Source organism: Macrosteles quadrilineatus, unplaced genomic scaffold (assembly GCF_028750875.1).
Source record: "Macrosteles quadrilineatus isolate MER2022 unplaced genomic scaffold, UCM_ALF_1.0 Scaffold_4__1_contigs__length_99947679, whole genome shotgun sequence".
Taxonomy (NCBI): domain Eukaryota; kingdom Metazoa; phylum Arthropoda; class Insecta; order Hemiptera; family Cicadellidae; genus Macrosteles; species Macrosteles quadrilineatus.
The window spans coordinates 59,674,324-59,699,618 of NW_026542597.1; the positions used below are offsets into that span (position 1 = coordinate 59,674,324).

Here is a 25,295-nt window from a genome sequence, read left to right on the forward strand (position 1 = left end):
ATCTATTGTTTCCATTGAGTGGTTGTTTTAACTACATAATGTAAGCCAGACGTTTAGTCTTGAATTAAGTTTGTGGTTCTAATAACTGGTGATTGACAGATCGCATACAGTCGCGTATGGATGAGATCGTACAGTTGTGGGAGACCCTGGCCGCTGCTACAGACAAGAAGGGCTCCAAGCTACAGGAGGCTTCTCAACAGCAGACGTTCAACAGAACAGTGGAGGACGTGGAGCTGTGGCTGTCTGAGGTGGAGGGTCAACTGATGAGCGAGGACTACGGCAAGGTAAACAATAAACATTCCTACTCTTCAATTGTTCAACTAAACTAGTAGGAATTGATACATAGCTTAACTTGCCGATGAACCGTGTATGAGAGCTACAGGACCTGACTGTATTGGACGCATTGCCTCAATCCATCATCAGAGCAAGCTACAATTAAACTAAATGATTACATTTCAGTGCACGTTTGCTGTACACCGACAGACTTCTTTGTAAAACGTTTTTTCATGACACAGAGCACCAACATTATATAATGAACAGCTTCCGATCAGTCTGGGACTTTTGGATAGATTTCAATGCAGTTGGCTTTTGTTGTTCAGGACCTCACCAGTGTGCAGAACTCGCAGAAGAAGCATGCTCTGCTGGAGGCAGATGTTGGATCTCACCAGGACAGAATCGAAGGCATCAAACAGAACGCTCAACAGTTTGTGGATAACGGACACTTTGACGCCGACAACATCAGGGCTAAACAGGTCAGTGTGATGTGTTTTCCCATTTTAATTTCTAGCTAAAATCACACCAATAATGTTGAATGCCTTGATCTGGACATCAACATTTTGTATTAAAATTTAAATATGTCTAAGGAAACATTAGCGTCCTCTCATAACTTTGTGTATTTTCCCAACCACATGGGCGTCATACCTTAAACAGGAACTAAAGTAGAAAATAATGTCCCTTAATCAAAGTTTTCAAATATTTAAATTATGCTGAATATGTTATATACCCCCGCCGCAGCAAACCTGCAGACTAAGCGAATTTCCATTTGCCTGATTGGATTTAGACTAAAATGTCTCCTTAAAAATATCACATTTATTCCCTATTTAAATAGAATCAGTTTAACACATACTTAGGTTTGCTGCAACAGGGAGGGTAAAAGTGTTTTTTTATGTAAAATGTTAATAGTTAGTAAGAAATAAAAACATTTTCCAAATTTGGGCAAAATATGTTAATCAACAAGCACACTACAACGGTTTACTTATTCTCCATAAGAATAACATGGGAATTTTAAATTAACAATTTTTTGGAATTTTCTCCGTAACCATTAGGCGCATTACAACGCTTCAATATACTAAATTATTTGTTTTTTTAAGCTCTACAAAATAGTTTGGAAAGAAATTTCAAAATTTTATGTTTTTTTGGTCAAAAATAGGAAAAACCCATTTTTACCCCATAAAAGCCCCCATAAACCCCTGTTCCCATAGTCCGATCATGCTGGTTCGCGAACTCGTTCGAATAAACGTAGGTTTACACGTTGGTACCAAATTTCATCAAAATCGGATCATTTTTGCTCGAGTTATCGCGCTAACGGACACATATATATATATATAAATATATATATATATATGAATTTGAACGGATGGTGTTTTTGGCCTCTAGGGACCTCAAAACGAAAAAAAAAAATCGGTCCCGGGTCCAGGTCTTACCATGAGTACTACGGCAATAGCTTATTCCCTATATGGGAAATTCGCTAAAATGTGACATTGACGTGCCTAATTAGTCAATAAATTGTAATTTGTCATGTGAATTATTTTTGGTTGCTATTTGTTAAGAAAACTGGTCTTTTGTGTTTTATATCCAATGTTAATGAATCTTCTTTACATGAGCTAATGGCCAATGGTATGATGCTGTGTGTAGGAGGCATTGTGTGAGCGTTATGCTCAACTCCAGAAGCCGATGAGTCTGAGGAAGCAACGTCTGCTGGACTCACTGCAGGTGCAGCAACTGTTCAGAGACATTGAGGATGAGGAAGCCTGGATACGAGAGAAGGAACCTGTGGCCGCCTCCACCAACAGAGGTCAGTAATGAGTGTCCCATGACATGTGCTTATAAAATAAATATCAAAAACTGCCACTATTTTAAATTAAAGTGGCTGGTTAAGGATTGTTCGTGGAATTGGATAGTGTTTAACTATTGATTGATCATACGATTATTAGAGTTAAGGGGCTTTTAGATAGGCAGTAAATGGTCACATAAAATATCACTGGTGTTCCAGGACTCCTTTTTAGTAGATCCTATTAAGAAGTCATTCAATATTGATTTACTCTCCTACACAAAAAAAGTCCTACTCTAGGATGAAATTTTAGTGTTCGTGTTATGTGATTGTTTATTGTGTACTTATGTATCTAGACTTCAATTTTCCCATATTGCCTAAAATTTAATGAAAAAGTGTTTTATGTACCCTCGTAATGTGGATACAAAACGTTGATAAACATATGTGGTTTTAACTTAACCTAATAGATATCATCAGCAATTACAGGATTTGAAATGAAGGATATCCACAATGTGCAATACTACAAATTTTAAATCATTTCACTTTTCGGATCTCAAAATTAAATTATTGAACAGACAAACAAATGGTGATTTTTCCATGCAGGCCGAGATCTGATTGGAGTGCAGAACCTGATGAAGAAGCACCAAGCTGTGCTGGCTGAGATCAACAACCACGAGCACCGCATCACAGCCGTGTCACACTCGGCACAGCAGATGGTGGACGGAGGTCACTTTGCGTCTGACGAGATCAGACTGCGGGCCGGCAACCTCAGCGACCATTGGACTCAACTCAAGGAGAAGGCTCTGCAGGTACATTATTCATAAACTGAGTCTTGTAGTTTAAATTCAGATTGAAGCGTCAGGCACATTTGACAGAAAAAAGTTATTTTTGAAACTCTATGGTCGACCTTGTTATTTTTAAGCTCACTATTACCCTGTACAGTAGAACCTCGGTTAACCGAGCCTCGCTTAACCGAGACTCCGGGTTAACCGAGGGCGTCCTCGGACGATTTTTTTTATTTAAAAAGCAAAAGAAACACGCACAAACTACGTACAGTAATGAGCGTTTGGGTGCTCCTTTTATCGCAATACGCACGCTAGCCTGCAATGCGTTAAAACTACTGTACAGTAAAATGTTGGCAACTGTTGTGTTTCCTCGGCCAAATATTTGCGTAGCTTAGCGCTTATCTTTGCCGAATGCATACGGCACTGTCACCCGACACCGCTCGCCAGAGCAGCTGCAGGTGTTGTAACCCGACACCGCTCGCCGCCGGACCAATGCGAACTGTTTCAATGCCGAGACGCGACTGAGCCACTCGCTCTCCCCACCACCCCGATTCGACTCCGTAGCTTATTGCGCATCTAGTGGGCTGACGATTTAGTTTGGCTACGACGCTGGCGCAACAGGGCGGCTAGCCTAAGATCCTCTAATCTAAGTCAAAAAACAATAACTGATTTCTTTGGGAAAAAAGATTAGCTTACTTTGTTTATTTTTGTACAATGTACAGTAAATTAATTTTCATTTCTTTGATTTAATTTTGTAAACAGGAATACTGTACTGTACTGTAACTAAACATCTGTACATTGTGTAGCCTATATCATACGTATTCAGTTGTGCAATAAATTGAGTGTTATATTAAAACAGTGTTTAGTATTGTGAGTGTTACCGTTTCCTCTCACGTTTTATTGCGTACTAATAACATTTCTTGTACTAATAAACTAAACAACAGTTCAGTTAATAACTTTTGTTCATGTTTTAGTATATCTTGAGCTATTTTTAGCCCCGGTAACGATTTTTAGGTTACGTTCCGTGTTATCCGAGGTTCGCCGTATCCGAGGTACCCTCGGTCCCAATTACCTCGGTTAACCGAGGTTCTACTGTACTTTTTTAGGTAAACCGTGCAATGGGATATTTTGTCTTTTTTACTTGTCAAGAGTTCTAAATTGAGTTTTTACCTTTTGAGAGTTGCCATTTTAGTTTTTTTTAGAACTTCAAAATGCCTTTTTTTAATTACATCTAGCCTACTACAATTCAGTTAAATTTTTTCTTGTTGCCACTTTGTATCGGACATTTAGCAGTTACATAAACAGAAAATAAAGGGATTCCTACATACACAATCCACAAGATCAAAGACAGAGCTGACACAAAATTCAACACAACTACCTAGCGTTGATTAGCATTTAAAATTTGTGTTATGAGTTTTTAAATCAATTAGAAAATAGTCTTATAACTAATAAACTGTGTTTAAATTATCCACTGCTTTTAAAACTCTTTACCCAGATTTTTTAATAAAAACGTGAAAATTGCAGAGGAAAGCAGATTTGGAAGACTCACTTCAGGCGCACCAGTACTTTGCTGATGCCAACGAGGCTGAGTCCTGGATCAAAGAGAAGGAGCCGCTGGTGCTGAACCAGGACTACGGGAAGGACGAGGACTCAAGTGAGGCTTTGCTGAAGAAACACGAAGCTCTGGTCAGTGACCTGGAGGCGTTCGGCAACACCATACAGGCGCTGCGGGAGACAGCCCAGGCATGCAGGGTGAGTATTGTAGTAGGATGTGTTGTTGCAACTCAAATATGATGTCAAGTCTAGAGGAGCTCATTCCGGTATTCAATAATAGGTTGATCAGTAGCATGGTGAGGTTGGGTATTTTGTTTCCCAGCTTTTATTGGGTCACAAGTGATTGGGGGGTTTACAAGTGAATAAGGGCTTTCATGGCTTAATTTGTTTACTTCCTCTGAAGGCGATTTAGTCTAAAAGGTGCCTTAAAATTGTTTAATACTATTTAAGTATTAGTTGCTGTTTTTTAAACAATGCAACCTTAGTTAACCTTCTGGAGTTCTAGTATTCAAATAAAGAATTTTTTTTCTTTAAGCTATAGGGTATCTAATTGATAAACCTATATGTATCTGTCGTTTTGCAGCAACAAGAGACACCAGTGATTGACGTGACAGGCAAGGAATGTGTTGTGGCTTTGTATGACTACACTGAGAAGTCACCTCGGGAAGTGTCCATGAAGAAGGGAGATGTACTTACACTCCTCAACTCTAACAACAAGGTGAACAGACAATATGTTCATTGATAACAAACATTTAAAATAGTACAGTAACACTGTAAGAGACTTTGTGGACATTAAGTGTACTTAAAAAAAGTGGCAAGAAAAGAGATTTTTAAAGTTCAAAATATAATCTGTTTGGTTTGGTTGTCCAGGATTGGTGGAAGGTGGAGGTCAACGACCGTCAAGGTTTTGTCCCAGCCGCTTACGTCAAGAAGATCGAGGCCAGCTTGACTGCTTCTCAGCAGAACTTGGCTGATAGCAGCTCCATTGCAGCGCGTCAGAACCAGATAGAGTCCCAGTACGACCAGCTGCTCTCACTGGCTCGTGAACGACAGAACAAACTCAACGAGACTGTGCGAGCTTATGTGCTTGTCAGAGAGGCCGCTGAGTTGTCCACCTGGATTAAGGACAAGGTATGATAAATAACATTCTTGCTGCTTAAAAGTATAGTGGAAGTTGATATAAATTTATTTTGTAAGACGGCAATTTTTAGAAAATCTAGGATGGTATAATGTATACAAATTTCCTCTTCAGCTACAACAGGCTGGTCCTTCTTGCCACTGTCTTCGGGTGCTGATGGATAAATTGTCCAAGTTGCAAAATCTGCTTTTGAAATCTTACTTGATCCTGAATGAAAATGGTCTCCTTAAATCCTATAAGTGGTGTTTTCTGAAGCCATTGTATTTTTTTCTTTTGAACAAAAATTTTTCTGTTGAATTGAAACATACCCCACCTTATAGACCCCAGTGACTATTTTGCTTGCTGTAAAAGGCTACAGTGGCTTTATTTGACCTGCCCTTGATATAAAAATCTATTAGGCCAAATACCTTGTTTTTTATTCAAAAAAAATTTTCCTTAACGTATTTGTACTTTTTGCTTAAATGAGTTTACTTTCAAATATAATGCCACACTCAGTCCCATAGCAACTCCACCTCTATACACAAATATGTGTGGTAACTTAGAATTCTGTCGTAGGAGAATCATGCCCAAGTGCAAGATGTGGGTGAGGACTTGGAGCAGGTGGAAGTGATGCAGAAGAAGTTCGATGACTTCCAGTCAGACCTGAAGGCCAACGAGGTTCGTCTGGCTGAGATGAACGAGATTGCGATGCAGCTGATGAGTCTCGGACAGACGGAGGCTGCTCTCAAGATACAGACACAACTACAGGTGAGGGATACAACATGTAACTAGCATTGTCAGTTGATCTACTACCCAGACTATGAACCAGAATTGTATGAAAAATACTCTTTGGTATAAGTATAATGAAACACCTAAATAGCTGCAAAACCTTACTCACTCACAACCTTTTGTAGGAAATTGGATTGATGACTAAACTAGTAAATTTACACAAAACAATACATAGGTTTCAATAAACTTGTTTAAATTACTCTTTAATTTATAGTCTTCAGCTTTGGACCAAAAAGCATCCTTCCTTTTTGAACCCCAACTTTCTCATATCCCTCTAGCTTTGGGTATTCAAACTGTTTTCTGCCTTCAGGGACTTTCACAATGTGGTTTTTACTACTGAATTAGGTAGTTTTTTTTTTTTTCAAAATGTGTACAAGTCCAACGTTACGGCTTTTAATCGCTCCCACCATAATAGATCTTTTCGTGGATGGAGGATTCTGTAATAGTGTTTGATACTCTAAAATAAATTTGATCTAATGCATTCTAATCAGATAAGTAATTAATATAAAATGCTATACGTTATTTTCCTCCGGATTGCTTCCTTTATGCTAAAACTAATGTATTTATGCAGGACCTGAACGAGAAGTGGACGTCACTGCAACAGCTGACTCAGGAGCGAGCCACACAGCTGGGCTCGGCTCACGAGGTGCAGCGGTTCCACCGAGATGTGGACGAGACCAAGGACTGGATACAGGAGAAGGACGAAGCACTCAACAACGACGACTTGGGCAAGGACCTGCGCACTGTGCAGGCGCTGCAGCGCAAACACGAGGGGCTGGAGAGAGACTTGGCGGCGCTTGGAGACAAGGTAGGTGTTGACTTATTATACTCAGGTAGACTTTCCATCCATATGGACCAGAGGAAGCCAAGTTTTCAATACAAAATAACATAGTTGACTTAACCAATGACAGAGTGTGCTAATGTAACAATTATATTTTTCTCCCAGATTCTAATACTTAAATAATTAATGTGGCATAGAATATGCTTCGTAATAAATCGTCCTTTCAGTTTGCCATGATTCAAAAGTGTGTATAACAATCAGTAATTGTATGGACGGTAGCCATGTCAGATCAGTTGGCTAAAGGTGTTGCACTGATGAGTGTATTATTGAGGCCTTTCTAGATGTGCCGGCTCGAATCCTGTAAATGGGCAATCCCTATTAAGCTTAATATTGTGTGGCCTAACTGTTGTGGAGGGCCCACGTAGTCCGGCTTGTATGGAAGTACTTTAAGATAATCACAGGCAATAACCATTACTGGACCAGTGGTATTCAGCTCTCTATCAAAGATTAACACCACTGGTAAACATGAGCAACTCTGGTAAACATAAAATGCTAAACATCTTGCTGTGCAATTTGTTTACGGTTCAGTTCTTGCATGTCATACAAAACTTGTTTTACTGTTACAAACCCAAAACCCCAGAACCATAACAGTGTAGATGTTTTAAATAATTAATCGAACACGAACAGATTCGTCAACTGGACGAGACTGCCAACCGTCTGATGCAAACCCACCCTGAGACTGCAGAACAGACGTACGCCAAACAGCGTGAGATCAACGAGGAGTGGACCGCTCTCACTGCCAAGGCTAACAGGTATGTGCTATTAGCATTTATAAACATCGACAAAGCAATAACGCACAGTAATGTTTCTTGCAATTATGGTATTTGATAATGGGGTGAAAGCTGAAACAGTTACATTAAAACTACAATTTTAAACTGGGAACAACTAACATCATAGTGTCAAGGAGTCTAAACTTCGGACCATAAATATCAATCAAATATAATTTATCAAAGTAAAGAAAGTAAAGAAACTTGTAGCTCCAAAAAAGCTCGTTTCTGAAAGAATTATGGTTGGAATTCAGAAGCTTAAGAAACGTAGGGTGTGTTGTATTAATCTAAATACTATATTATAGCTATAAAGTTATATATCTGTGTTGTTCATTTGTATCAAATAAAAATGAAACCTTTTATCCATCACATTCTTCAATTTTATTTCCTATTTCTTAAGTATCCTAGTGGACTGGTTTGTTAACTGTTACTGGCTTACATTGTGAATGTGTACATATTTGCCGTGAATTTAAATTTGAAGAACAATTTAGTAGTTAATCAACCAACAAACAGTACCCACTGCCCATCCATAGGCTTAACTAGCCTATTTGTTCTTCATGTGAAAATGAGTCACTACACTAACCTAAAATAATAATAATGTGACAAATTGTAGTAATTCGCATAATTAATTGTGTAATTCATGTTTCTTGTGCCAGTACCCACTATGTTAACACTTTATTTTGCGCACAGCCGCAAGGAGAAGCTGCTAGACTCATACGACTTGCAGCGTTTCCTCAGTGACTACCGTGATCTGATGAGCTGGATCAACAGCATGATGGGTCTGGTGAGCAGTGATGAGCTGGCCAGTGATGTGACCGGAGCTGAGGCGCTGCTGGAGCGACACCAGGTAATACCACCACCATCACCATATTGTTGTTGGGATAAAAACACTATTGTTCACTACAATAGAACCTCACTAACTCTGCAGTCACTGGAAGAAAGTGAACACACCTTGTTGGCTTCAAATTATGTTTAATCCGACTTCTAAGGACGGTCCAAATGAGTTAAGACGGAAATAGGGTCATTTTGGCCTCACACAGGAATGACAAGTCAGTATATGGTTTGGCAGGGTGGTTGGGGGAGAGGAGGTCACTGTTTACACATCCTCTTTCTTCGATGAACCTTATGTACCATATTCCTTTTCTACCTGATAAACTCAGCATTGTTTCTACTAATGGTTGTACATACTAGACTGTGGTGTGTTTATTTACTAGTTTCATTCAAATTGGATTTTCTGAGTCCACAAAGAGCTAGCGAGGTTCTATTGTGTCATTATACACAATGAATAGGATATTTCACTGTTCCTGGCAGCGTTTCGTCTAAATTGTACCAATAACATATCCTGGTTACCAATGGATTCGAAGGCATCTTTTTCTCACTCAAAACTTCTTTGGTTCAAAGTGCTGTTTTGTGGAGGTGAAATATTCTAATTTGTGTGTGTATTGTTTAGTTTGAGTGTTTCTTGTTCCATGATTTACTCTTTCCTATGTTCTGCTATTGCAATGACAATATTTAAATCTTAGGCCACAGTGCTCATGTTACATAATAGAAGACAAAACATGAAGAAATACTTGACTTAAACACATTTCAACTTTATTTTCAATTTTGATTCAATTTAAGTTTATTTAAGTTTTTACAGGTTAATTTCTCGTGCTACTTTTAATTGGTTCTTAAAGTAGCACATTCAAAAAACCACTTCACAATATAAACCCCACCCCCTATTTTTACAAATCTGTAAATATACTAAATGGTTTTACACATCTTTTGGGTTCCTTAAGTGACTTAACCAATAATAAATTTAATAACAAAGCTGTGAAGTGATTTTTCACTAGAATAAGTATAACACAATAATTTGTGTACTTAACAACATAGTTGGACCTAAAGAGTTATTCATACACTGAATATTTTACGTGATGAAAAATTGATTGTAGCCTACCTATTTTTAAAGTTTTTGCTACACTGACTAATTTTTTGACAGTGGCACGTAAAAGATTTTATCAGTTTGTGAGAACCAACATCCACTGCTAAACACTGTAATTTAATAATAGCTTCTGAAATAACTAAATATAACTTCTAAAAACACTGATGCTTGTTATCAGGGTTTCCACTGGTCAAAATTTCATTGTGTGAAAGACTTTAAAGAATACTTGATTAATTTGTGAGTAATGTAGGGCCCTAATGGAATAAGTTTGTATATAATAATAAATTTTAATACCCTAAAAGGTTATGTTCATATTTTGTATTGATCTAAGGAAAAATGATGTAAGGAAAAATGCATAATGAAGAAAAGGTTTTTTGATAATGTATTTTCAAAAACAAAACACTTTGGAAACCCTGATGTTTTGTGTGGGATTGGTGAGGTATTTAAACAGAGAGTCTGTATTTCATCTCGAGGTTTGCCAACATCTGTTCACTGGTTTTAATCTTAAAACTCAAACTGGAATGAAAAACGTATTAGCATTTATTCGTTAAAACAGGATCCTTAACTAATTGGAGAAAATTTCTTTTATGCTAATGCTACATAAAAAAAATGATAACAACAACATTAAGAAGCTAGTACAATGACAACTTTTTGGAAGTAAAATTTGAATTTTGAAAATTTACTTATTCTAGTCTGCTAGATACCTTCACACACACAACCTATTGTATACACAATCATGTTTTGAAGATGGATGAAAGCATACAATCTATGTTCTTTAGAATCATACATTCTTGGCGAAATCACCAACTGAGCTTTTCTCAAATTTTCTGTCAACCACCAAATTTTACGTTATTAAGTAATATGAAGGCCTAGGTTTTGTCTTCTATCACACATCTAAATTTAAATATTTATTTTTCCTCTCATACTCACTGGTACAAGAAGAGAATTTGTTTCAGAAGGTTGGATTAGGTTACTCAGATGCACAAATCTTTACACAGAATAACACTCTTTGGTGTAGGCTTACCCTGTAAGGCTGTAGGCCTAATGAATTACAATTCAGTTCCTTAATAATATAACCCCAATATTTCCACAATCCATTTTGTTTTTCTTCCCTACTATTTCTTTTGCCAAGGATAACCCTTTGTTTTTTCATTCCACCACCCCTTTACACTTAAAGAAATAAAATAATGTTTGTGGTTGTCTACCAACCAACTCTTTAAGCTATTCTCCCCAAGTTTTGCCCCCCTTAAAATTTGCCACCCACAAATCATCAAAGTCTCAATCAATGAGTGGTGTGTTGGCAAACGTCGGGACAGCTGACTCGTGTCGTCCGCACCCTGAACACCCTGTGACTGGTGTTGTGTTGTAGAACCATCGAGCTGAGATTGACGCTCACTATGGGTTGGCCCAGGTAATTGACGAGTGTCATGCGGCTGTGTCTTAACAGAATAACGCTTTTACCGCTTTACCTGTTGTTCGTCAGTTGTGTGTCTGTAACCAGAGGACATTATAAGTGGACGTTTTAGAATGTCAATTGTAAGATTTGTAAATTGTAAAACTAACTATGCTTCACTTAAATTGAGGAAGGGATTTTTTTCTTCTAATTTAGGGATTCGGTTTAATAACAATTTTTATTTGTTTGTATCCCAATGAAATTTATTCTATCAAGTGGCTCAAAACATAATCTCTAAGGTCTTATTTATTCTTTTCTAATTTGGACAGTTTATGTTGTTGTAATACTTACATCCTCAGACTGTCTTTAAACTAAACATTTTCATGTTATGTTCACATTATTATCCCTCCGTCGGTTGTACCGAAATAATTACCAGAAGGGTGTCACACTGAATATAATTGATACAGATAAATTTACCTATCGTTTTCATGTCATTGCAATGATTGATTTGACTGTTAATATTTTTAAATATTCTATGACTAAGTATATTGTATTTGGAATATTAATCAAGGATCTAATTTAATTCTTTACCATAAAAAATGTTTTTTGTTTTTTGTATGGCAATGCTTTTTTAGTTATTGTCCATAAAACAGGAACGGACGTACTGTATCATTTTGATACAAGTTTCATTATAAATAATAAGGATAAATGCTCGGAAACAGTGACAAACTATTTTTTTTTTTAATTTGCTTGATCACTATCAGTGTCTGAATTATAATATTTCTTTGTTTAGACTATACATGTTAAAAAGATAGCATCCATGGTCGCACTGAATCAAAATGATACTTAAACAAACAAATAAATATAAGTCACACTGTATCAAATTGATACATACAGATTTTTAACGGGGTATGGTCGCACTGTGTCAAATCTATACAACCAAAAAAAGTTCTTTGGCTGGACAAGGTCAAGTTCATCACTGGCTGGTTCGGGCTAGGGAAGGGGGTGCCCATTAGTCGGGGACAGTGATTGATACTCGCACGAAAAAATTGTGGCCGAAAAGGCTGCTTCTTGTATCAAAATGATGCCGTGCAACTGACAGAGGGTTAAACGATTTGTTGTGAGCACACACATTAAATAATGATAAAATGGCTGGTGAAAACAAGTAACATAAAGCTAGGAAATACATTTACTCAGTCAGTAAACAATTAATAATAATTATTAAATGTTTACTAAACATTATTGTAAACATTATAAACAAAAACAAATTATTGATAATCAATGGCCAGATATGTTTCAAAGGTTATCATTTGTTTGGACTAAATATTGTCAACAAATGAATACAGTGCATCTATTTTTCCTAAAATCACAGACTGTGTCAAGTTTTTTACTGTGAACAAAATTATAATGTTTTACACCAAAATACATCACTATAAATTGAGCCTTATCCTACAATTTAAATATCCTCTCTATAACATTGAGGCTTCTCTAAATTAAAATCTAAACTAGAAATTATGTTGGTTAAATTTTCAACCAACCAATATGATGTAAAGTAATATAGTTACAAAATTTAATTGGTTCCTTTGTGTGTATAATTTAAGTAGATTCTTATTTTTATTTTAGGGAAGTAATGTATTATTATAGTCTATATTAGCATTAGCATCACTTTTTAACCAACTTTAATTAATGTTTGCTTGTTAAATAAAAAGATAAATTGTAGTGTTGAAATAATCTCCTCTACTTTCTATATTGCTGACAAATTAATAAGTAACAAATAACAATTTATATTTCTAAGTAAATAGTATGCCAAAATAGTTTAACTAACCAAGTTTTTTTTGTATCACAAATTAAAGTCACATGTTCACATACACATGTTGATTTATAAATATTAAAACATAAATGTTAACGTTCATCTGGAGCAAACATAAAACAAGGTGACAATTTATGTCTTGTCTGACAGACCCCTAATAAAGCGATGGACCGAAAACACGCTTACTTACATTTCACTTCACAACCATGCCTTTTTATGGTGTATTGCCATCTGGTGTTGGAGATAACAGAAAAATATTTTGTCAAACCCCTTTCCAGAGTGCTGGTTAAAAAATACTGTATCACAAAAAAAGATTTAATAAAAGTACCGTTTTTGTTGGCTTGGCCGAAACTTTTGGCCTGTACTTCCTTCTCAATGTATCAAATGCTATCTTAAAGATGATGATTTCAATTTCAAAATTTGAATTCAAATACTAAAATATTAAATTTGGAGTTCAAGTAAAATTTGTATTTATATACAATATACAATCTACTGTTAAAATTGGTTTTCACTGTTATTTACTAGATGTTTAAACCTCTTCACACCATAACCATCACGGCAATATGTTAAAATCTCCTGTTATCATTTACTCATTTCTGCAATCAAGATTGTGTCTGAAGATCTCTGTTTGGATAAGAAAAATCAAGAATTCCTGAAGTTTTCCACCTTAAAAGTATAAATAATATATGTAAGGTGTATACATGAGTCATCCAATTAGATCTAAATTTCAAATATTTCTTTGAGTGGAATTTCTTCGTGGATTTGATATTTGCTTCAACGCTATACTACTACCCCTACAAATGGCAAGTCATCTCAGATCCTTTACCTCTTGGGAGTTTGACGATTGTGGTTAATGTTGCAGGAACACAGAACGGAGATCGACGCTCGTTCTGGAACATTCCAGGCCTTCGACCTGTTTGGACAGCAGCTACTGCAGTCTGGCCACTACGCCAGTGTTGAAATACAGGAGAAACTCGAGAGCATGGCTGAGGCTCGGCAGGAGTTAGAAAAGTGAGTTGGCACAACTAATTTCCCAAATTTTTGAGGTTGGTGAAGCCTTGTCACCTCTCATTCGATCATCTTGATTCTAAAAAGCAATTAAGATAAAACAAAGCTAGAATTTAGCTAAAGCAGTAAAAATAAACAACACAAACACTTTGTGTTCAAAGAAATAAATACAGTAGGTATTAACTATTTTTCTCTTTTACTCTAAGCTAAGATGCTGCAATCACAGGAAATTATCGAGGTGTCACAATGATCATTGTGTTGCCGTGATTATGAGAGATGATGGCAAGAACAATATATGGTGATGTTCAATACGATTCTGGTATAGGCCTGCTTGTTTATTTGTCAAATTTCATCTGGCGGTAATAGTTGCAACCAAAATGTGGTGCCATTTTCAGGCTCTAAGAGAATACATATTTAAATTTGTAAGTTATTTAGCTGGATATTGTTTATTTAGTGTATAACACGAAAATCAGTGGTCTCTAAAAGAAGATGACAAAAATGTTATGATAAGTCTATTTGCAGACTGAAATTAGCAACTTATTTGTGCTATAATTAGTTGTTGAGTAGTCTGAAGATTATCTTGTGCAGATAATTACAAGTTCATTCAACATGTACCAATGATCCAGGAGTTGTATCAGCATTTAATTAACAACATAATAAATTCTCCTGTTTATGAAGTTTCACCCCTGTTGCAGGGCATGGATTGCACGACGCATGCAGTTAGACCAGTGCCTAGAGCTACAGCTGTTCTACCGTGACTGTGAGCAGGCTGAGAACTGGATGTCTGCGCGAGAGGCCTTCCTGGCTGCCGAGGAGGTAGACTCCAAGGGGGACAATGTCGAGGCCCTCATCAAGAAACACGAGGACTTTGACAAAGCGATCAACGCTCATGTAGGTGTATCTTTAGTATCTAAAATCACCCAAGAGTTAGCTTTGAATGGGGTTTTCTTGGTTTTTAGTCCATAATTGTTTAAATCTTGTTTCAAAAATTTATTTTTGGTAATGAATTTAATATTGTGTTTTTGTTTAATTATGGTTATCTGTGTCCAACACGTTTTTCCCAATGTAGAAAACGAGGAATATCCAAATATATGAGTATATACAACTATACAGGAATATCATGTATGGTTCAGTTTTGTTTTACATTTCTGAATTCCCGAACAAAAATTTTTGCCATTTGTAATAACTTGGATGGCAAAACAAATTGTATCTGAAAATTCAAAAAAATTTAGTACGAGAACTTCATGTTGTATCCACAGATTATGTATTGTTTGTAATATTAAAATACCAGTAAACATTCTTTTAAATTTTGTTTGCTAATAGACACTCCAATTACTCCTGAGAAAGAAAATCATATAGATAAAAAAAATAATACAATATTTTGTACTTTGGAAATTGTTCAACCATTGACTTTTACAGGAGGAGAAGATCGCTGCTCTGCAGACTCTGGCTGACCAGCTGATGGCGGCTGAGCATTACGCAGCCAAGCCGATAGACGAGAAGCGGAGACAGGTGCTGGACAGGTGGCGCCACCTCAAGGAGGCGCTGATAGAGAAGCGGTCGCGCCTGGGAGAGTCTCAGACACTGCAGCAGTTCAGCCGAGACGCTGACGAGATGGAGAACTGGATTGCAGAGAAACTGCAGCTAGCCACTGAGGAGAGCTACAAGGTGAGTTTACATGCTTTAGCTGTTGTTGGTCAACGGCCATTTATCCCCAAGGTGGTTTGGTATTGGTTTCACCGACAATCTGTCTCAACTTTCGGTCCCCAGCATTTGCTCATCCATCTCTCTTTGTCGTTCCAACTCTTCTTTGGACATCTTAAAGGTCTCCTCCCGTCCAGGTTTTCACCTCACACTTGTTTTCCGAAAGCCCCAACCATTCCTCTGATCACATGTCCAATCCACCTCAATGGTGAGTCGGTGGCTCAGTCGGTAGCGTCGCGGACTTCGGGCCCAAGGCAGAAGTGTCGTGGGTTTGGATCCTGGTCACTGCCACTAACTTTTATCAGTACAGTTCACCTTTGTACTGTACCGGCTCACCCCTTGCTTTGCTGGATATGTTCCACGCACAGATCTGTAGACTATGTGGACGGGCAAATGCAAGGTTAAAAGAGGCCGTCAACCTCTTAAAAAAAATCTTATGCTTCAGCTACTATATCATAAAGGTTACACTTCTTACAGATCTCTTAGTTATTAATTCCCTGTTGTGCTTAATAAATCGTCAGTTTTCTCTAGTTTGTCTAAACACGTTCCTTAAAACTTAAACTTTCAAAAGTTATCAACTTTTTCTCTGTTACTTTGTGAGGGACCTATGTCTCTGCACCATTAGTGAGTATTAGACGTAGGATATTATAGTTTTGTCAATTATGAGCTTTGTGTGAACAGAAGATATTTTTATATATTCTTTTTGTGATGACTGCAGTGATACAGTGAGGTAATTAATGTTTACAGGACCCAGCCAATATTCAGTCCAAGCACCAGAAGCACCAAGCATTTGAGGCAGAGTTGGCAGCCAATGCTGACCGTATACAGAGTGTGCTGGCCATGGGACAGAACCTCATTGACAAACACCAGTGTGCTGGCTCAGAGGAGGCCGTCCAGGTAGGATGATAGAATACTGTTAGCATCTAGATAAAGGTGTAGGCGACTGCTGTTATCTGAACAAGAGCATGTTCAATTTTAGCGACTTTCCCTTTTAGGGAATAAGCTATTACCATAGGCCTAGGACTCTCGTTAAGATCTCTATTTGGGACCAACTTTTTAGTTTTGAAGATCCCAGAGGCCGAAAACACAATCTGTTAAAACTCATAGATATTTATATTCGTAGCACGATAACTCGAGAAGGAATGATCCGATTTGATGAATTTTTTTTATAAAATTTGTTTACTTAGTCTGCAGGTCTGCTGCAGTGGGGGTATTTTCATTTTGCTTACTTGTAGAACAATACTAATTATGTATTGTTTTAGAAATTAACTGTGTTTACCCATATTTATCCATAAACACCTCAGAAGAGGAATTTATGTTATGGTATTCAGATCTAATTATAGTCAAGGTAAATGTACAATAAAACTAGATAAATGTACAATAAAACTTGAATGTCGTTATGTGTTACATGTGACAAGTTGTCAGTACCATTGTTTTAAGTCGTAAAAGTTGGACATTTTTGAGAACTCTAAACACATAAAACATATGATTGCTAATATGATAAACCAATTTATTCTTCTATAACTATTCAAAAATAATTACTTAATAATATATTTAAAAATTTATAAATATAAAATATTTTGTGATCATTGATATTTTGCAGCATATCCCCTCCCTCTCTGCGATTGAACAAATGTTCTGTGACCGTAAATGAATATTTTTGTTAAACTTATATCTATTTTGAACCTATTGAATATTTTGTCTATCTATTAAGCAAAGCTCGCCGTTGAAATTCAACCTGCTCTTTCTTTCAAAACCTTGATTACAACTCTTAATATGGTGTGAAGGGTTAGTTCTAACCGTGATTGGTGCACAGGCTCGTCTAGCATCCATCGCCGACCAGTGGGAGTTCCTGACACAGAAGACGACGGAGAAGTCTCTGAAGCTGAAGGAGGCCAACAAGCAGCGCACTTACGTGGCTGCAGTCAAGGACCTGGACTTCTGGCTGGGTGAGGTGGAGAGTCTACTCACCTCCGAGGACTCTGGCAAGGACTTGGCCTCTGTGCAGAACCTCAACAAGAAACACCAGCTGGTAGAGGCCGACATACACGCTCACGAGGAGAGGATCAAGGGTACGCACAACACATTCTTGTACATCATCTTGAAATACATGGATAGAGGTTTTTGGAGAATCTAGGATACTATAGCGTGTTAATGAAAGGAATTCTGAATTCATCCTTTGACTATAGAACCAAACATTCCATTATCACGTATTTTTTTAATTGATATTCCCCAAAACCTCATACTTGACAATTTCTTTAAGAATCCTCGAATCTGAAAAATGTAAAGTTTTCTTTCACTAAGAACCACCTCCAACATGTATTGAGAGGTGCATATGCCAATTGTACACTTCCTCCCAGAAAGTTCTCATTCAAATAACCACCCCCCCCAAAATTCCCTCTTTTAAGGCCATTCAGTTTCTTATTATATTCCCCAATTCGCAATCTTATTTATACTAACATTACGGATATTTTCTTAGACATGAACTCCCAAGCCGACTCACTGATTGAGAGCGGACAGTTTGACACAGCGAGCATCCAAGAAAAGCGACAATCGATCAACGAGCGATACGAACGCATCAAGAACCTTGCGGCTCATAGACAGGCTCGGCTCAATGAGGCCAACACACTGCATCAGTTCTTCCGAGACATCGCTGATGAGGAGTCTTGGATCAAGTTAGTTCATTTGTAACAGTTTTTTTTTTTTATTTTAAAGTTTGACTAAGGCAGTATAATTCATTGGTTTTATGTAACCTGAGTGAACTTCCAGGTCTGCTATCATATTGTCTTAAGACTGATTCATTCCTTAATAATTTCCTTATGCTATCATTCCTAATTATTAGACTGTTTAGTTGTTGAAGTTCCCTAAAACATGCAATAAACAATTGCATTTTTTAAGGTCGACACATGCTTCACAAGTCAATGGTTTGTACATTAAAAGTTTCTGGCAGATACTCCAAGTCCAAATAATCTTTCCATTATCGTTGTACATCAGTTTTTGTTACTTTGATGAACAGAAAATGGTTTATTCAGGGTTTAATCCCCACTAATGAGTACCATCAGAAGCTTTTCAAATGTAATTTTATTTTCAAATTATTATGATAGTAAATCTTTTTAACATGGTACCTTCCTCAAATTTTACATGCTTAAAATCTCATCCTTCAGGGAGAAGAAGCTACTAGTGGGTTCAGACGACTACGGCCGAGACCTGACTGGAGTGCAGAATCTTAAGAAGAAGCACAAGAGGCTGGAGGCGGAGCTTGCATCTCATGAGCCAGCAATCCAGGCCGTGCAGGAGGCTGGTGAGAAGCTGATGGACGTCAGTAACCTGGGCGTGCCAGAGATTGAACAGGTCAGTTATCACCCTTCCTGCCTCCTGTGTTGAGTGTAGTTTTAGTGGGGGTTTCTACCAGCTGGGAAAACGGGCCAAAAAGAGGTTTTTCTTTAAAACTCTGCTTATTTAATTTTGTAGAGAGGTGTTTGGTGTTAGCTGTTATCAGATTATAATAACTTGCCTCTCTTTGCTTTGTGGCCTTTATCATAAGTGATTTATCAATTGGGCACAGTATTACATACACGCACGGATAGTTCGTGCGTTTAGTTCGGATTAAGAACCTTGAGTTAGGCTGTGCAGTACTACTACACTTGGATTCAGAAATCTTGAATTTTAAAACCATTCCGAAACCTACATTATAGGTGCATTATACACCTGAGTTTATAATATTTATTTAAGGTCTTTCCCAACCAATTTGTCTACCTTAAAAAATGTTGATTTCCCCCAAAAAATTCTAAGTTTTCCCACAATTATTGACAATGATTCATTTTTTTAAACACTTATTCATTGAAAAAAAAATTCAATTCATTGAAAAAATCCTGACTAATTACTAACGGGTAAAAGCATATGACACAGAAAGATGGACACGTAGGTGACACTAGAGATACTTCATGACGATACTGGTTGACACTTTAACCCTTCATTTAAATAGAAATGGATGTTTGCTATTCTCTCAATCAAAAAGTAAAGTTGGGTCAATAAGGGACCAAAGAAGAGTAGCAAGACAATTAAAGTGAAAAAAACCTCTAAAAATGATGTAAAAATGATGGTTACTGTGATAAAATGATTAATTGTATGTTTCTCGTAACATGTCAATAAAGCTAGTGAATGTAAATGTTGTGATGTTACAGAGGCTGAAGTTGCTGAACCAAGCTTGGTCTGAGCTGAAGCAGCTTGCTGCTACTCGGGGACAGAAGCTGGACGAGTCTCTCACTTACCAACAGTTCCTGGCCAAGGTGGAGGAGGAAGAGGCTTGGATTAGGTCAGTAGAATGTTACCTGTCCTATATGGACCAGCTGCAGGCATAGTTGAATGAGCTACTCAAAGTGTACTGCAACGTAAAAGATGTGATAGTTTACAAAAGGTCCGTTTGGTTTGGTTTAGTTGAAAAGTCTATCTAAATATTTGATATAAACCAGTAATTCAGCACACTATGTTAGTGGCTAAATTAGTTTGAAATAATTCAGCTTGAGCTTGAGATTTTGTATATATTTTTGTAAACATTTTGTAACTGTTACCTTTAAGTAAATAAACATATTCATTTTTTTCATTTTAGCGAATTTCCCTATAGGGAAGTAGCTATTACCGTAGGTGGCACGGTAAGACCTAGACCCGAGACCGATTTACTTTTTCATTTTGATGTCCCCAGAGGCCAAAAACACCATTTGTTCAAATTTTTATATATGTATATATATATATATATATATATATATAGATTTATATATATATATATATATATAAATTCCGATTTTGATCCGAAATTTGGTTTAAAGGTGTAAAGTGGGATAAACTTGAATGAGTTTGCGAACCAGCACGATCGGACCATGGGAACGGGGCTTTACGGGGGGTTTTATGGGGTAAAAATCACTTTTGACCCTCAAAACACAAAATTTCCCAATTCCTCTTAAGACCTTTTTAAAGAGCTTAAAAAAACAAATAATTTTGTATTTAAAAGTATTTCTGTTCGATTATTAGTTACCGAGAAAATTAAAAAAATTGTAAATTTAAAATTACCATGTTATTCTTATGGAGAATATTGTCAAATGTTGTAGTTTGCTTGTTTATGGATATTTTTTGATCAAATTTGGCAAATTTATTTATTTTGTACTAAGCAATCAATATTTTACTCAAAAACACACTTTATTAGTTTCCTTGTAGCAGCAAACCTAGGTACTTGTTAAAGCTAATGTTATTAAAATATATTTAACTGAAAATCAATTCAGACAAATGGAAATTCGCTTAGTCGGCAGGTTTGCTGCAGCGGGGGTATTTATTCTAAAACTGGCCACAGCTTGATCATGGTAAGAGAATGTCTAGTTTTATCCATATGCAAAGACAAAGATATTTCTCTTAGTTCACCCTGCAAAAATTTAACTTTAGCTTGTAAGGATACACAAGAAGTGGGTAACTGAGAAGAAAACAATCATACATATGACAAAAATTTGTGTTTTCTTCGACTTCCTCCATAATTTAAACCTCTTAGGATTTAGAAAACGTCAATCCAACTAAAGTGGTTTAATATGTCTTCAAACTTTATTAACTGGAGTTCATGAATTATTACAATTATTCACTATTGCAACTAAGAAATTGTAGTACCTAAACATCGTGTACATTATATGGCATCAAGTTAAAAATCCAAAACTTACAATTATTACCCCATTAACTCAGATGAAATTGCACAGTAAAGGATGAATGAGTTATTGGCAGGAGTATAATTAAGATTTGCTTGTATACCAAAGAGTTCAACAAATGAAGTTAAAGCAAAGCACACTGAGTGTTTTAAGCAATGACTTGCATTGAGTACATGTGATTGGTATGATGATAGTGAGAAGCAGCAGCTGCTCTCTGTGGAAGACTACGGAGACACGATGGCCGCAGTGCAGGGACTGCTGAAGAAACACGACGCATTTGAGACAGACTTTGCTGCCCACCGGGACAGATGTGCGGATATCTGCAGTGCCGGGGCCAAACTGACAGAGGCTAACAACCACCACTCTGACAGCATAGCTCAGCGCTGCCACCAGCTGCAGGTATGCCAACTTGACAACCTGTGTAGTGTAGCTAACAACATACTGTTGAAATAAGTACTAGAGGTGTCAAATTAACTTTTCCCAGTTTGAGGTTTATGATGTCAAATAGGTTTTTATAAGGCATCAGGTGAATGAATTTATTATGTAATCAGGATCATCTGAATGAGCAAGAGTGCATACTGGCTCAATAAACACAAAAGATTTCCATTAATCACAATAATTTGAATGTTTCAGGATTTTTATTGAGAAAGGTTTGAGTTTGTGGGTAACTAACAATACAACTCAGTTTATCACCTATAGTAGAACTCCATCCATCCAAATTGCTTACAGAAAGAATTTAAAAATCTACAGTAATAAGAATCGTTGTTAATTATTAATGAAGGTATAAGCCATGATCGGGGGAAAATCCTGAACTTCACCTGCTGTCGTTAAGCCATCATTATCGTCTCTCACGGGCCACGGTAACATAATCCTTTTCCGAGATAGCAGCATAATCTTAAACATCCTTTGTGCCCTAGTCTTCTTCATCGTCCTCCCGAATCGCAACAAAAACGTTAATATTTTGCAGATGCGATGGATGCTAGGCTTTTCTCAGCCTATTTTCTATCAAATTTCCCGCAATTCGGTAAAAATGAAACCATCCGAATGTTTTATTAAATCTGAATGTGGTTGGGTCCCTATTATTTCGAATAGTTGGAGTTTTCTACCGTAGTAATTTTTGTAAGAACAAACGGCACATAACCTGCATAATACTAGTTGAACTTAAGAACTTAAACTAGGCCTATCTTTGTTTACTTTAGATTTTGAGATCATATACAACAACATAGAGGCATGATGTAGCAAGTATTCATCTAATTGCAATTGATTGGAATATATGTTACAGTGTGTGTGCTGTGGTTCTACATTCTATCTTGTTTGTGCTTAACACACTCCCAACCAGGTGACTCTCACGTCCATCTCAGGTCATGTGACATCTGGTAGTGATTGTGTTGAGTAATTCTGAGGCAAGTATTTATACTTTAACGCTCGGTTGCAGACCAAGTTGGAGAACCTGTGCAGTCTGGCCGCGCGACGCAAGGCTCGACTGATGGACAACTCAGCCTATCTGCAGTTCATGTGGAAGGCGGACGTGGTTGAGTCGTGGATCGCTGACAAGGAGACCCACGTCAGGTCGGAGGAGTTTGGCCGGGACCTGTCCACCGTTCAGACCCTGCTTACAAAACAGGAGACTTTTGATGCCGGTCAGTGCCTAGGAAACATGATTAGAAAGTATCTAGAAAACAGGGAATTAGGCTGCCAGTGTATTACAAACTCCAAAAGTACTCCTAACGTCAATTTATTATTGTAACCACAACCATTCTCCTAAAGATTTTCTTTAAACGTTTTTGTGTAAATACAGAAAATTACCTTTTTTATTTGGTGACCACACTTGGCAACACTGAAGAAAACTCTAGCTTATAACCTAAACTCACATTTCACCTCAATCCTTAAACCTTGACTTTACTATCAGGAATGTTTGACTTTCCTTGTCATTTCCTGAACATTCATTGATCTCTTCTTGTTAGACACTTTCCTGATATAAACTATACTTTTTATTAATCTTTCTTAGAATGAAATATCCCTATTCAAAGAAAACATGAAACTAGACGTTGAACAGAAATATTTTTTGTAAGTTATAAATTTGTCCTAAATACAATGTTGCAGGTCTCCATGCGTTTGAGCACGAGGGTATCCAGAACATCACAGCACTCAAGGACCAACTGGTAGAGGCCAAGCATGAACAGACTCCGGCCATTCTCAAGCGTCATGCTGATGTCATTGCCAGGTGAGTCAGAACGATCCAGAAATTATATAGGGATCTTTTTCCACTGGCTGACTCTACTTTAATACACCAGGATACTTTGATGAAGTCCTTCCTTCATACATCAGTGCTAGAGGTTTAAATGCTTCTTGGATACACTTGTTAGGTTACGTATTCATTTAGATTTCCTGCAATAGTTTTTAACACAATTTTGTTTTGATGTTTAACCTGATTACATATCGCCCAAACATCTTAAAGGTAAGCTAGCAGCCATTCCACTTTTTTATAATTATCACTAATCAATGTTCTGGTTAATGCAGATGGCAGAAGCTGCTGGGAGACTCCGATGCCCGCAAACAGCGGCTGTTGCAGATGCAAGACCAGTTCCGCCAGATTGAAGAGCTCTATTTGACGTTTGCCAAGAAGGCGTCTGCATTCAACTCATGGTTTGAGAACGCGGAGGAAGACTTGACGGACCCGGTGAGGTGCAACTCCATTGAGGAGATTCGTGCACTGAGGGACGCCCATGCACAGTTCCAGGTGAGGCTTCACACTTGGTCACAATATACCCAATAATATCAACAATATCAACAATTTCAGCATGTTACTTTCATATGATTTTCATATTTGGGCTTATAGCTATCATACTAGGATTTCTATCTAGGTATTTAAAGTTTTTCCCTCCCTAGATGAATTTTGCTAAAATTGCCAAATAAAATAAATCATACAATATTCTTTTTTATCTGGTGAAGTTTCCTTAAATATGCTTTTTAACATATACTGTATAACATACATAACTGTCCAAACTGAACGAGGTTATTGGCCACTTAAAGACAGCCGTATGTTTAAGCTGAATATGAATGAAGCGGATGATATGTGTAGCTGTGTTACTTTCAAAGATCAGCTGTTTCTTTAGCTAGGTGCATTTAATAAAAATACCCCTATGATAAAGGGTTATTCATGATTTATTTAGCCAGTATCCGTGACAGTTTGCCAATGTGTTGACAGGCCTCGCTGTCATCAGCCCAGGCTGACTTTGAGGCCCTGGCTGCTTTGGATAGACAGATCAAGAGCTTCAATGTAGGACCCAACCCTTACACTTGGTTCACCATGGAGGCACTCGAGGACACGTGGAGAAACCTGCAGAAGATCATCAAGGTATGTTTTCCTCCATGAATTACAGATAAGAACCTCTTGAATGTGTCTTGAGTCAGGTGTACCTGTTTATTAGCCATACAACCTCTGTCTTTGGTGTACCATTGAGATATTGTTGTTATTGCATGGACAATCCATTTGCATGAATAGAGTTTTTTAAGGGATAGATAAACAGGCTAGTTCAACTGAGAAAATGTTGTCAAGATTATATTCTGTGAAGAAGTCTTATACAAGAATGAAATATCAGTGTTTCACTGTTTGACCTTTTGTTGTGGTACACACCAAGTAGAGAATAAACGTTTTCCCATGTAAGGTTCAGCAGTACCATCAAGAACCTTGTTTTAGCAAAAATAAGTTCTTTATTTCCGATACATGGGGCAGGTTGCATACAGATCCCCATAAGGAATTGACTTTTGTTTTAACCAGTTGGGAGTAGGCATATCGACAATTTACTGTGGTTCACGAGTCTTACAAAGTTGAGTTTAACTCGGATGAAGTAGCTCTGACTCAGATTAGA

The 25,295-nt window shown here is 37.2% G+C and overlaps 1 protein-coding gene across 4 annotated transcripts in view; it reads left to right on the forward strand.

The window, feature by feature from the left end:
• The window catches only part of LOC128991620 (spectrin alpha chain-like), a 48,716-nt gene that overhangs the window by 18,261 nt on the left and 5,160 nt on the right, over positions 1-25,295 (forward strand). For 2 of the 4 annotated variants that reach the window (XM_054414662.1, XM_054414663.1), the window contains exons 14-38: positions 100-284; positions 600-752; positions 1,915-2,074; positions 2,654-2,859; positions 4,360-4,587; positions 4,973-5,107; positions 5,260-5,520; positions 6,083-6,274; positions 6,867-7,103; positions 7,764-7,888; positions 8,594-8,750; positions 11,194-11,235; positions 13,890-14,038; positions 14,731-14,926; positions 15,455-15,703; positions 16,487-16,636; positions 17,556-17,811; positions 18,219-18,414; positions 18,904-19,090; positions 19,924-20,054; positions 21,618-21,822; positions 22,859-23,063; positions 23,527-23,647; positions 23,944-24,163; positions 24,632-24,781. In XM_054414662.1, the coding sequence (XP_054270637.1) occupies positions 100-284; positions 600-752; positions 1,915-2,074; positions 2,654-2,859; positions 4,360-4,587; positions 4,973-5,107; positions 5,260-5,520; positions 6,083-6,274; positions 6,867-7,103; positions 7,764-7,888; positions 8,594-8,750; positions 11,194-11,235; positions 13,890-14,038; positions 14,731-14,926; positions 15,455-15,703; positions 16,487-16,636; positions 17,556-17,811; positions 18,219-18,414; positions 18,904-19,090; positions 19,924-20,054; positions 21,618-21,822; positions 22,859-23,063; positions 23,527-23,647; positions 23,944-24,163; positions 24,632-24,781 (4,496 nt within the window). The remainder of the gene's footprint in view (positions 1-99; positions 285-599; positions 753-1,914; positions 2,075-2,653; positions 2,860-4,359; positions 4,588-4,972; positions 5,108-5,259; positions 5,521-6,082; positions 6,275-6,866; positions 7,104-7,763; positions 7,889-8,593; positions 8,751-11,193; positions 11,236-13,889; positions 14,039-14,730; positions 14,927-15,454; positions 15,704-16,486; positions 16,637-17,555; positions 17,812-18,218; positions 18,415-18,903; positions 19,091-19,923; positions 20,055-21,617; positions 21,823-22,858; positions 23,064-23,526; positions 23,648-23,943; positions 24,164-24,631; positions 24,782-25,295) is intronic. The other 2 variants (XM_054414664.1, XM_054414665.1) reach the window with 1 other exon arrangement.